The 13,778-nt window shown below is 35.5% G+C and overlaps 1 protein-coding gene across 1 annotated transcript; it reads left to right on the top strand.

Moving 5' to 3' along the window:
• The first annotated feature begins 299 nt into the window (after positions 1 to 299).
• Positions 300 to 3,814, top strand: LOC113310905 (ycf3-interacting protein 1, chloroplastic-like). Its single transcript, XM_026559726.1, has 6 exons — positions 300 to 662; positions 792 to 836; positions 935 to 1,048; positions 1,622 to 1,702; positions 2,761 to 2,925; positions 3,416 to 3,814. Exons 1-6 carry the CDS (start codon positions 360 to 362, stop codon positions 3,503 to 3,505), a joined length of 798 nt encoding a protein of 265 aa, XP_026415511.1. The 5' UTR covers positions 300 to 359; the 3' UTR covers positions 3,506 to 3,814.
• Positions 3,815 to 13,778: the final 9,964 nt, after the last annotated feature.

Here is a 13,778-nt window from a genome sequence, read left to right as displayed (position 1 = left end):
TACAAATATATCCGATTATGGAAATAACTATAGATTATGGAGGGTATAATTGTCATTTTAAAAATTCGCCGATAAGGGATAGCTTTATTTTACGCTTGGTGACCTTTTTTATCTTTCAGGGTCGCCCCTAATACTTTCAGGGTCCCACCTAATGACGCAAGGCTAAAAATGCTAGGTTAATTTAAGACCATATTTGCTTCTGCGTTGTGGTTGAAAATGGTCAAATAAATCTAGGTGACTGGTGAGGATAAAAACTTAAAAATGTAATAGTGAACAGTAATCAGAGGCAATGACCACTCCTCAGTAAAGATAGAAAGAGAGCAGTGAGTGAGACTCACTTCTCTCTCTCTCGGAATCAAATGGCTCTTCGACTGTCTCAACTGCCTTTGGCTTCCTCATCTTATTCATCATGCACTGCTACTCCTACTCCTGCTCAATCCCAGTTTCTCTTCTTCCAACACCTACCTTTGAATTACAGAACAAAAGTTACCCTTTCTCTCCACCACCGCCACCAACGAAATAATTCCAGACAAATTCTAATATTAGTTGGTAAAGAAAATGCTGAACTTGGTGTCTCCACCACTCAAGAAGACGATAATCAACCACCACTACCACAAGATGCTACTCCTGAAGAACTAGAATATATTCAACAAATCAAAAGAGTTGGTTTTCCTTCTTCACTTTTTTTTTTCCCTCCAACATTATCTTTCTCAAGTAATTATTTTTCTCTTTTCTTTTCTTTTTTTCATTTGATTTTGAATTTAACTTTGAATTTGTTTGGGAATGTTAAGGTGATTGAGCTTCTAAAGAAAAACAGGGATATGCTCTTTAGTGAGGTAATATTTATTTGTTTCCCCTAGTACTTTCAAACTGAAATTGCAGTAGGATTTATGTTGCAATTGATATCCTTCTTGTGTTTGTTAAAATTGTGTAGATCAAGTTAACCATATCTATTGAAGACCCAAGAGAAGTTGAGCGTCGGAGATTGCTCGGTATCGATGATCCTGATACTCCAACTAGGGATGATTTAGCTGAGGCACTGGATGAGGTATTATCTTTTTTTTTTTCTATGTAATATTTCTATTTACTCTCAGTTTCGTACATTTTTTATTGTATGTAATAAAAAGTGATAGAAGATTTAGGGCAGCAATAGAGCCATTCCTTAACTTCAGATATACGCTAAGAAAATCAAGAGGGAGGAATCTATTTGATAGCTGTGGCTATTGGTAGTTTTGGATTAATCCTCACAATTATTAGCATTGGCTTAACTTAGATCCTTTTGCATTTAAGCTCTGGAAAAACTAAGTACAATACCATAAATCTGTCTTGAGTACCCAGCCCTGGCAAGACGTATTTCATGATTCTGATTTAGAAAATGCAACGAGAGAGAAAAATAATCCGCACACTGCCTTAGAAAAATATCCAGAATACCCTGGAGGGTCCAGCTCTTTTGATCTGAAATGAGATTACAATTTACATTCTGCCCTTGAAGTCTCATCAATCTCGAATATCCTGCATGAGAATTTCTTTTGTTAGCTGTATTTCCGTTTCCTGCATGCACTCAAGCTGGAGTTACACATTTATATTTACCAGTGTTTAACATTGGCTTCTGAAACTATAGGTAAATGAAGGAAGAGTACCTGAAAATCGTGTTGCACTTCAAATGCTTGCCAAAGAAATGCTTGATTGGCCTAATGTAGAGGTATTGTAGTTTATTAGGCCACTTAATTGTTAAATGAGATGTAGATGTTATATTTATAATGTGGAATTAGGTCCTTCTTCGTTCTGCTGTCTATTAGTTGACACCATGCATGTTCCCTGTACATCCTTAGGTCCGCTATATACATGTGTGATTTTCAATGTCCTCATATCCAAATTATTGCAGAAGAAAATACTTTAATAAATACTTTTATTTCAAAATAGCAGCCTTCTATTTTACTCTGCGAAGTCTATTTTATCGTTATGGAGATGGATGTCCTAGATAAATGGTACTGATATTGTTAAGATGACACATGAGGAAGCGACTAGCCACAAAAGTAAGAGTAGCAAGACCTGTAGTAACAGTACCATGTAAATATCAATTTACATCGTATGGGCTACTTCTCATACTCCATAAAAATGATATGAGGTCTTGAAATGTAAAGGACGAGAGCCAGGGAAGGCTTAATTAGTTAATTTGTTTTTCAGTTTACATATACGATGTAGAGAAACTTCGGAGATCTGGAGAAAATAAGGTAGTAGACTAGTACTCTAGTACGATATAGGAAGAGCATGGATATGTCAAATTAGTTGATTGTTTGAAATACCCATCCGTTTCCATTAGAAGCTCAATACTGAAAGATGTCCACTCAATGCTTTAAAGCTGTGCAGAATGGTTGGGTGCCTTAACCATTATAAAGGCCGTTTCTTACAGTTTGCCTTTACCCTAAATTTATCCTAATGGAATGGCCTAAAGTCATTGCCAATGTAATCACCACTATGCCGGCCCTTTCTGAAGCAACAATTTAGTTCCTTAGTAGTTGTTTTATTAGTATCATTTTATTAGGGGACATGATATATCTATGACATTATTTGTTAGCCAACCTTATTGGGGTACTGGGTCTGTACAATGTTCCCATCAGATCTTCTGGGGTGCATACATGTTCTCATGTGACAAACAATGCTAAGAGATTCTGTAAACATGGAGTTCAGAGGTGGTGTACTGAATCAAATTATGTTTCTTGAGAATTGTTCATTTTCTTACTTTGTTTTGTCCAATAGGTTCAATCGATAAATAAAAAACCCAGCAAATCTCTATATGCCAAGGCAACTAATACTGGTGTTGATCCCAAAGTGGCTGCTAAAAGACTCAAAATTGACTGGGATACAGCTGCAGAGATTGACGATGATGAGGATGGTGACCAAGTAGACGTACCTGCCGCCGTGGTTTGTTTTCTTATCTCCTCTCTCGGGCTTCTTGCAATTTTTTCCAAGTTTTAATGCGTACTCGAATCTCAGAGGGTGTGAATTGATGCCCCCAGTTTTCCAAATGGAACAACCACATAAACATACCCCCATAGACATGTTAATCAAATTTTGCTGACCCAAAACACCCTATATCTATTCTTAAAAACTAGTACACTCTGGTTAAGCATTATTGATCAGGAACATGACCGAAGTCATACGTAGGATCACTCTGACGTCAAAAATAGGAAATTCTACTTTTGTGATCCTTAGTTTTTATTTCCATATTTTCTGTTGGGAGTGTTAGAACCAAGGTCTAATGTGGTAGTTTGAAATTTCACTAGTCCTATATTCACGTGTTCTACATTTTTAAACCAGTTACGACACCTGATCCTAAACCTATGAGCTTCACTTTTCTGCATTGACAAAGCTCTTTTTGAGTACGTAACCAGGCTAGCTAATTGTCATGCAGGGATTTGGTGCGTTGTACTTGGTTACCGCTCTTCCAGTTATCATTGGAGTCTCCGTCGTACTGATTCTGTTCTTTAATTCTCTGCAGTAATTGTTTTGCTTCTGACGTCTCTGTAGTTGATGTATAATCCCCGAGTCTAATAGAATCATTAGTCTAACTAGACTTGAGGCCATATTTCAATGCGAAAATCAAGTTGTTTCTTGTGAGCTTGACTGCATCAATTGTCAAACAGGCTACACGACTCCCCAAAGAATTATGTTAAAAACAGCCTGTAAGGATTAATGTTAGTTGTAAGTGTGTCTTACACACAAGTCATTACTGTCTGCAAGTGTGTTATACACTTGAGTCCTGTTACTGTCTATTACAGCTTTTATTGGCGGGAAACCGAAGTTACGTTCATCTCGAACCAGCATGTTTCCGTAGAAGTCAATTCAAGGAAACATCCTACTTTGGATAAGTTAGCTCGAATCCATCTCTTACATCTTTAGATTAGTCAATTCAATGAAACCAGATGGGTACCAAGCTTTTTATCAAAATACTTGGAACATTGTTGGTAAGGAAGTAACAAAAATGATTCAAGAATTCTTCTCCTTTGGCCATCTTCCAAGTCAAATAAATGAAAATTTTCAAGTGTTGATTCCAAAGAAAGAAATAGTGACTAGACCCACTAATTTGAGGCCAATAAGTTTGTGTAACATCAGTTACAAGCTTATAACAAAAATTCTAGCCACTAGATTAAAACCTATTCTTCGCAAAGTCATTTCTCCATGGCAGACAGCTTATGTACCAGGCAGGAACATTCATGATAATGTCATTATTGCTCATGAGATGATGCAATATATGAAGACAACAAAAGCTACTCAAGGTGTGGTGGGGGTCAAGCTAGATATGGAAAAGACCTTTGATAGAATGGAGTGGGATTTTCTGCATCAAATTATGAGTCATTTGGGGTTTTCACAGAAGTGGTGTCAGCTAATCAACAAGTGTATCAGTACTGCAAAAATCTCTATTTTCTTATCAATGGAAATCCAATGGAATTCTTCTCTCCAACAAGAGGGCTAAGGCAGGGTGATTCTATATCTCCTTACTTGTTTATTTTGTGCATGGAAGGTTTCAGTAGATTGCTTTCAAATGCTGCTAATCAGAAAATCATAAAACCGGTGATCCCAGCAAAAATAGGGCCAACAATTTCACATTTACTGTTTGCAGATGACTGCATTCTTTTTACAAAGGCTACTGAAAGATCTATAAATAATCTCAAGGAGCTAATTCAAAAGTTTACTTCTTCTTCTGGTCAGATGGTCAACTTAGAAAAATCAAGTGTGTTCTTCAGCAAGAATCTCAATGAAGATGATTGTAACAACATTATCAATTGGTTACAAATGAAGAAAATGGATGAAAAAGAAAAGTATCTGGGAACTCTTCTACAAACTCCCAGAAGCAAAGATAAGTTTTTTGACAATGCAGTTAATCAGATGGACTGTATGCTACAAACATGGCAAGGGAAACTTACCTCACAAGCTGGCAGAACAACTCAGATACAAGCTTCTCTCAGCAGTAAAACAAATTACCAAATGGGTTTATTTGAAGTTCCAGAAAAAAAAAATAACTAGAATGGAAAGAATCCAAAGAAACTATTTCTGGAGCAAAAAGAATGCAAAAGGAGGCAATATCATATCTTGGAGGAAAATAAACAAACCAAAAAGAAATGGAGGTTTGGGTTTGAAAGACTTGAAGGTGGTGAATCATACACTCCTAGCTAAACTGGCTTGGAGACTCATACATGAAAAAGAAGCCATGTGGTACAAAGTGTTAGAAGCAAGATATTTCAAGGGCAAGGATCTTCTGTTAGATAATACAACAAAAAAGAGAAGTTCTTGGATATGGCAGAGTATTCAGACATGGCTAGAAATTATCAAGAAGTATTACATATGGGAAATTGGTGATGATACTTCAGTGAAAGCTCAGATGCATAGATGGTATCCAAATTCGGAAGATGTGAACCCTGAAGCTGCTTCTTCCACTCAACAAATACACAACAACATAATGGTGGCTGATTTAATCTCTCAAGATTAGGGCTGGCAATGGATAACCGATATCCGGGATCCGTTTCCGATTATTCGAAATCCTATAGGATTTTATCCGTTATATCGGATACCGGATATTCGAATCCGATAACTTGTCGGATATTTCCCCTTAACCTATCGGAATCGGATTGGGCTCTATCCGTTAGGTTAATATCCGATATCCGATAGTGTAGGTGCGTACATGTAATTTTCCCATACCCAGTCTACTAGTCGAGGAGGAGTCGAGAAGACAGAACTCATTTCCCTTTTATTTTTTTCTTCTCTTCTCAGTTCTCACTTCTCAGTCTCGCTCCCAATAATTTTCCCCTCTCCAATAATTAATCACTCAATCAGGTATTGATTCTCTCCCATCTCTTTGTTGTAATTATTTCTCTTTTAATTTGTTCGATTTCTATGTTCGATTCTTATGAAATTAGGGTTTGTGTTGCAATAAAAAACTAGGGTTTCTGTATGGATGAAAGATTTGAGATGGGTTTAAACTGAATTAGAACATGTGGTCGAAGAATAACTTAATATTGATAGTTAGGGTTTGATAAAGTGCGATCTCAGCTCGACCTAAATTCCTTCGTCTTCTAGGGTTTTCAGTTTCATGGTTTTCATGGTTTTATCATTGTCTTGTTCATGAAATCTGGGCTAATCTCTTGCTGTTAATGTTTATTGCAGGATCCCAAGAAAGGTTTTCGGAAACTCCAGTAGCAGCAAAGAACTCCCCTGTATCTCTAGGAACCTGCACTGCTTCACGACTGCATACATCTGCTTTAGTTGCAGGTCTGCATCCAGTGATTGAATTTGATTATGTTTTAGAGGTGTTTTGATTTATGGGTCTGTTTGATTTCTTATTATTAAGGGGTTTATGTAGAAAGTTCATTAAGAACTCCATTAGTTTTGATTATTGAAAGTGAGCCTAGAAGCATGATAAGTAGACGGTGGATACACTAATTTGAAATTGGATCTTTTGATTTTCACAAGTAGTTTTGCTTCTTAGTTCTTGGAATAGGATATATGATCATGTGTGTGCTGATGAAAAAATGCAAATTTGTGTGTTCTCAGAATGTCTGAAAGTCAAAGAGCATCCAATAGAGTTGGAACTTCAAGCAGTCAACCCAACTCCGAGCAACCAGAAAAAGAAGATCAAAGTGTTGCTTCAACAATTGCTTCAACATCACCTTCTTCGGGTAATAAGAGACTAGATATCGATTTTTTGAGTGAAAGCCTATGCATTTTGCTTGATTACACTCTTCATAATAGTGGTATATTTGGTGATTCAGTTCCTTGTAGTAGTGAGAATGACCTTAAGGTTCCGTTGACTTGGGATTTGCTGTTGCAGAAACCCAAATGTGAAATCTTGAAAATCTGAACCCCCTAGAATTGACCCTTGGATAGATTTGAAAGGCATATGCAGTTCATTTTTAATTGGCTAGACCAGATCTTGGAGGTAACAAGCGTTTTACCAGGCCCTGCAGCTGAATTTATCTTCTGTGAAACATTGAAAGACATTTTGTAGTAATTTTTGCTCTCATCTGCAACTTTATTATTAAATTTCTGCTCACCTTGTGTTGCACTGTTGCTTATAATGGTGAAAGCTTTGAGAAATGTTGGATGTCAGAATTTTCTTATCAAGTGATTCTTTGTGGTTTGTCAATGCAGAAATGGAAATCGTGGACTGAAGTGAAGTTGATGCAATGATACAACATACTAGGCAGCCAAGCAAGATCACACTAAGTTACACTACTCACTAGCATGTTGACATTGTTAGCCTCTGTGACTGTTAGACATTGTTTTTTTCTTTCTTGGCTTTGTTGTAGCCTGTTGTATACTTTATTTTGCATTGACTAGACTGGGAGTAGACTATTTAACTTTAAACATTGTGCTTGTGTGGGTTTGTACTTCTCAGTGAACATTTTGAACTTAAAAAGACAAAGAGTCTGTTTTTTTCAAGCATTTAGTTTTTTTCCTAGTTATCGGATTTTAACGGATAAAAATCCGATATCCGATAGCTTAATCTTAACCTTATCGAATTGGATTTTTTGATATCCGCCGGATGTTATCGGATATCGGATATCTGATAATCCTTAACCTTAACCTTATCGGAACTTCCAATATCCGTCGGATATCTATCCGTTGCCAGCCCTACTCAAGATACTAGAACTTGGAGTGTCAGCAAGCTCAACAATCATTTCGATAGTTCTCAAGTGCAGCAAATCAGAAATATCAGAATTCCCAGCTCTGGCAAAGACAAATTGAGATGGTCCCTTACCAAATGTTGGAAATTCACAACCAATTCTTTATACAGAGAGATTATAAAGACTCGGGCTCCTCTTCAACAAAATACTATTCTTCAGGAATCTCAGTGGTTGAAACTTTGGCATATGGAAATACCTTATAAATTTCAACAATTCTTATGGAAGTTTTGTCAAGAAATCTTACAAGTTAATAAAAGGGTCATCAAATATAGAAAAGATGTCAGCAGCTTGTGCTCTTTCTGTGGTCAAGAAGAAGAAACAACAACTCATCTGCTAAGTGAATGCAGTTTTTCAGATGCTATCTGGTTTGGAATACCTTCAGCCGTGCATCAATCCAAGAAGAATCACAATACTGTCAAAGAGTGGATTATCTCCTGGTTTGCTGATGAAAACTCTCTATAAGCTACTGATAATCATCTGGCAAATCTTGCTGCTTGCACCATATGGCATATATGGAAAGCAAGATGTGAGAAAGTCTTTGAAAACAAAACTTATCATCCTAGAAGTATTGTGCATAAAATTCATGGATACATAAATAGCATAAGCCTAAATTGCACAGATTCTCAAAACAAGTCTCTCAACAGGAATTGCATTAGTCGGCATGAAAATTGGAAGAAACCACCATATGAATGGATAAAAATCAACATAGATGCATCTTTTGTTTCTCAGAATACTAATGCAGGCTTTGCTTTAATAATTCGTAACTCTACAGGGGGATTCTTGGCAGCAATGACATTCTCAGCAAGAGCCAGAGATGTAAATCAAGTTGAATCCTTAGTTTTGCTAAGAGCTTTGCAATGGGTGTAGAAAATGAAGCTCAAGAATGTTATCATAGAAGGAGATAATAGGTCAGTCATTGAGTGTTGTAATAGTAGTGTAGAAGGCTTTAAATGGGAGGATCAAAATGTTATCACTGATTGTCAAAAATCCTCCAAAATTTAGAGTTTTGTCTAGTTTCTTTTCATAAAAGGTCTGGTAATAGTGTAGCAAATAAGTTAGCTAAGTTTGCTAGAACTAGCATTAGATTTCAGGTTTGGAGAGAAGATCCTCCAAATATTATAGCTAGTATCCTAGAAATGGAAAGCAAGAATTAGGTGTTTGTCTGAGTCAGTTTGTACTCTGTGTGTTGTCTTTGTCGTGGTTGTTCTCTCTTGTCGTGTTTTCAATAAATCTCCTTCTTCTTTGCTCAAAAAAAAAAAAAAAAGATTAGCATGATCGAATAATACTAGCACGAATATATGGTCAATACGATAATAGACAATCACACATGACACAGATTACGTGGTTCACCGACCTTTTGTAGGCTACATCCACGGCCAAAATCACCCCGAGAATCTTCCATTATTATAATAAGTCATTACATTGAAACTTTATGTAATCAGCTAGTTATGTAACCCACTAGTGCTAAACGTTAGAAACAACAAGACATATTACGAAGAGTTTACCTTTTCTTTTGTTTTTCTTCTTCTTCCATAAACCTTCACCGCCATGGTTGCTTTGACTTTAGACAAAAACATGAAGAACATCATGAATTCTAGCTTCTCCCATATGAACCCTAGAAACACTGGATTTCTCCGATACCCACTCTTTCAACAAGTCACTCTTCTCACATAGATTTCGCCCCATCACCAACCATTATAGGGAACATCGGTTGTGACCCTCACACCTTGTCAACAGGATTCTACAAGAGAATTAGTCCAGAGAATGATTTCTCCGCACCATATAAGTTCTCTTATATAGTAGTTACATCCTTGCTCCCCAAGTCTTAAAGAACTTCTAAGAATAACCTCACGCCTTAATTAGGAAACACTAAACTTGGAAAACACTCCTCCAAACCGTCATACAAGTTTCCTAATCCAAACAAATCTGGTAGACAATCTATTCCCGAAATAGGCTTTTAGCCACGGTTTTGAAAGCATTAGATCACTGTTTCTACTTCAAATTGCGTTATCAAAAGTCCAATTTCAGCCATAATGTTATGTTTACGGAACAAAATCCTAATAGTATTAACAAAATGTTTATTCTTTTATGTCTGAAACATCTCTGCATAAATACAGAGTTTGTCTGTTTTTTTTTTTGATGAGAAAAGCTTAATAAAAATCATTTCATTAAATATTTCATGGTATCAAACTTTTGACGAAGATCTCGATTCTTCATCACTTTTCGATCCAACATTGCTCAACAACAAATTCCGCTGCAAAATTTCTAAGATTTCTTAATATTCATAAGATTCATCACTACCAATTCTAAAAATCATTACTATTTGTTCGTCTGATAATTCTAGATCTAGAATCTTATTCACCTTTTATCAGTTTTTGAATAAAGTTTTTAGATCTCATTGATAAATTCTTTGATATTCTTGTAATCGAACAAGAATTTCTTTATCTCTGATCTTTTCTTGAAGGTTCTTGATTTCAGACCGAGAATTCTTTTTCATTCTTCAACAAATCTTAATTCCTGTAAGGCTATGGATGCTCATACTTCTGCTTTACCATTCAAAACATCACAAACTTCGTATCCGTGAAGCTCAAAGATGATGGCTCAAACTATTTGATTTGGAAAAATTTATTTGAGTCTATTCTAATTACTACCGATCTATATGAGTTAGTTGATGGGAGTACTCATGAACCTACTGCAACGATTGAGCTTGATGGTGAGACTTCACCAAATCCGTTATTCTTTCATTGGTGCAAGATAAATCGATTTTTTATGTCATGTTTGAATGTAACATGGATGACACAATATCAAGGGGAATAATTGGATTTTCAACTGCAAGAGATATTTGGGTTTATTTAGATAGACAATTTATTCAAAAATTTGTTGCAAGGAAATCTATTTTCTAAGAATCCAACTCCATTCTATCAAGAAAGGTAATAAAAGTATCTCTGCCTATTTTGATAAATTAAAAGTTATTATTGATTCCCTAGTTGTTGTAGGAGAAAGAGTTAAAGAATCTGATATAGTAATGTATGCTCTAATGGGATTGGGAAAAGAATATAGGCAATTTTTTATATCTGCTCACAACAGGATACTGAATTTTATTTTAATGAGGTTGTGTCAAGACTTTTGCATCATGAACAATGGCTTAAAACAGAAGATGCTGGAACAATATCCATTCTTGATACTCAAAGTTCAGCTTATTATGCTAAGAATAATATTTCTCACAATGCATCAACATCAAAAAAGCCTGGTAATAAGAACAAGACTATTGTGCATGATTTTAGTCAAGTTGGATGTCACATTTGTAAACAGAGAGGTCATACAACAAATATTTGTCGTTTTAGGTATATTCTAATAAAGTTTCTACTCTACTACTTCTGATGGTGCTGGAGCATCCAATACTTTACAACAAGTCGTTGCTGCTATACAACTTCATTCTGCAGAAGTTACTAATACAGATCCAAATATTGTTTTAGTGTGGTTACCTAACTCAGGGGCTACAAGTCATTTAACAAAGGATGCTCATCTCTTGGGACATGTAAAAGATTATTCTGGATGTGATAAAATAATGGTGGGAGATGGTACAATATTGCCAATTGAGAAGATAGGTAACATAGTACTTGATACAAATAACAGTCACTTTCATTTAGATGATGTTCTGTATGTGCCTACTATCAAACGAAACTTGTTGTCTATAGCCAAATTCACTAAGGATAACAAAGTTTCTATCGAGTTCTTTGAATGGGGGATGAAATAAAATGTGTCAGAACAAGAAAAGTTTTAGCTGAAGGCAAAATTAAGAACAATTTATATCCTATGGAGGGGCTTACTTATTTTGCTATGACTGCAACTACTTCGAAGTCCAATAATTCCTGGAACTTTTAGGGGCGCCCCCGAAAGAATTAGGGGCGACTTTTTTTATTCCCAACCCATATACAACGTTAAGGAAAGTCCTAAAGGTTAGTAGAATACGTTAATGCCCTTACATAATCGGAAGTCATTTTGTGTCCGATTGTTAATACTTAATCGGGAGTTAAGTAACTCAAAGATACTACCGATTGATATGAATTTGTGGCAAACGCGTAACTGGCTTCTATGACAATCGGTAGAAACATGAACCTCACGATACTACCGATTGATAAAGTATAGAAATAAGAAATCTTAAGAATTTTTCCATGTTGAAATTTGGGGTTACTACATAATCGGAAGTCTTTTTGTGTCCGATTGTTCATACTGAATCGGGAGTTAAGTAACTAAAAGATATTACCGATTGTTAACGTATAGAAATAAGAAATATTAAGAATTTTTCCATGTTGAAATTTGGGGCTACTATATAATCGGACGAAAAAGAAAATGTCTAAACTAACGATTAGGAAATTCGAGAAATTCAAAATTTAAACAATTTTGCTTAATTGAAATTTGGGGCTACTTAACAATCAATAGCTAATGAGATGGTATTAACTCCCGATTATATCGTTTGACCGATAAAACCAATATCAACCTAAATTCATTTCATTTTATTTCTTTTCAACTTCAACTCATATTCTCTCCTCTTCCCTGTGATTGCATAGAGGAAAACTTTCCCCCTCGTTCAACTCCGCTTCAATACATTATGTTTATGGTTTGTGAATTGTTAGTTTTATGGATTATGAATGGTTTTATTTCTACCTTTATGCATTTAACGATGACTCGTAAGCAAATCACATTTTATGAATTTTGATGCACAATCGGAAGATTAGTTAATATACTACCTCCCGATTCTGGGGATTTTGCAAAATAAATTCAGATTCGGAAAGTAAGTTCACTCCTTGAACTTCCGATTATAATAATCGAGAGTTTTGTAATATAGTTGTCTACCGATTATTCTATGTGAAGAAAACTTTGTTTCATGTGTCCAAACAATACCATATTCGGAAAGTAGGTTCACTCCTTGAACTTCCGATTATAATAATCGAGAGTTTTGTAATATAGTTGTCTACCGATTATTCTATGTGGAGAAAACTTTGTTTCCTGTATCCAAACAACACCATATTCGGAAAGTAAAATCACTCCTTGAGCTTCCGATTATAATAATAGTTAGGTTTATTTTATATTGTGCCTCTGGTTCTTCAGTGTGAAGAAAACTTTGTTTCCTGTATCGAAACAACACCATAATCGGAAAGTAAGTTCACTCATAAAATTTCTGATTATGATAAACGGAAGTTTGTGTAACCAAATAAACGACCGATTACCCATAATCGGTAAGGATATTAAATTTATGTACTTCCCATTACAGCCATTACATAAAATTCAAAAGACCTTAACGTTACAATCATGTTAAAAGCACCTAAATCCATACTCTTACGATCACTTAAAGTATTAAAAAAGATCATAACTTCCAGTGACTATAGAAATTGTCCCTCTTGATTTTGTAACATCTTTCATGTTCAAATCGTTTCCATAGAGGTCCACATACCGGCGATCAGCAAGATTTCTCTGAAATTACGAATGAGTAACAAGTTAGTACTAAATAATGTTTATGTGAGCCGGAGTTACAAAGATACTTACTCGTTTTTCATACGTCCACCAAGGAAAAGCGTTCCTAACAAATCGTTCCTCATCTTCAAGTTTGTCAATCTCCTTATCGAGCACCTTCTTTCTCATCTTAATATCATTGGATGATCTTCGAATTCGATTACCATCTAACGCCTCAAATACCATTAAGATACAGTTCCATAACTGCTCTTTGGATTCTGATTTGTGGAGCTTGTGAACACGATCATGAGTAGTTACCACAACGTACGCTCTATAAATAGCACAATCTTGTTCTTCGACAACAACAATATCCATGTTTTTGTTTTCAAAATTAGAACTGAAGAGAGGAAAGAGTTTGTTGCAAATGGGTTGATATATATGAGTTTCTTTATATAGGTTTATGGACCAACGACTCTTTTTCTTTTTCCAAAAAACTCCAACGGCTATTTCATCAATTAGGTTTAAACTGCAACGGCTATTTTAACGAAGGTTGAATCTGAGGCTACTTATAATCGGTAGGTTTACAAGTTATATTATATACCGATCATGGAAGATTTCAAAATTCATCAAATGAAGGAT

The sequence above is a fragment of the Papaver somniferum genome, chromosome 1, assembly GCF_003573695.1.
Source record: "Papaver somniferum cultivar HN1 chromosome 1, ASM357369v1, whole genome shotgun sequence".
Lineage (NCBI taxonomy): Eukaryota > Viridiplantae > Streptophyta > Magnoliopsida > Ranunculales > Papaveraceae > Papaver > Papaver somniferum.
Note: the sequence above shows the minus strand (reverse complement) of the source record. Positions and strands in the feature narration are given on the sequence as shown.

What these genes read in the sequence shown, in the direction of transcription:
- LOC113310905 (XM_026559726.1), top strand. Translation starts at nt 360, where the DNA reads ATGGCTCTTCGACTGTCTCAACTGCCTTTGGCTTCCTCATCTTATTCA. An exon ending in TAGCTGAGGCACTGGATGAG is followed by an intron (nt 1,049 to 1,621) that starts GTATTATCTTTT and finishes CTGAAACTATAG; the next exon opens with GTAAATGAAGGAAGAGTACC. An exon ending in TTGATTGGCCTAATGTAGAG is followed by an intron (nt 1,703 to 2,760) that starts GTATTGTAGTTT and finishes TTTGTCCAATAG; the next exon opens with GTTCAATCGATAAATAAAAA.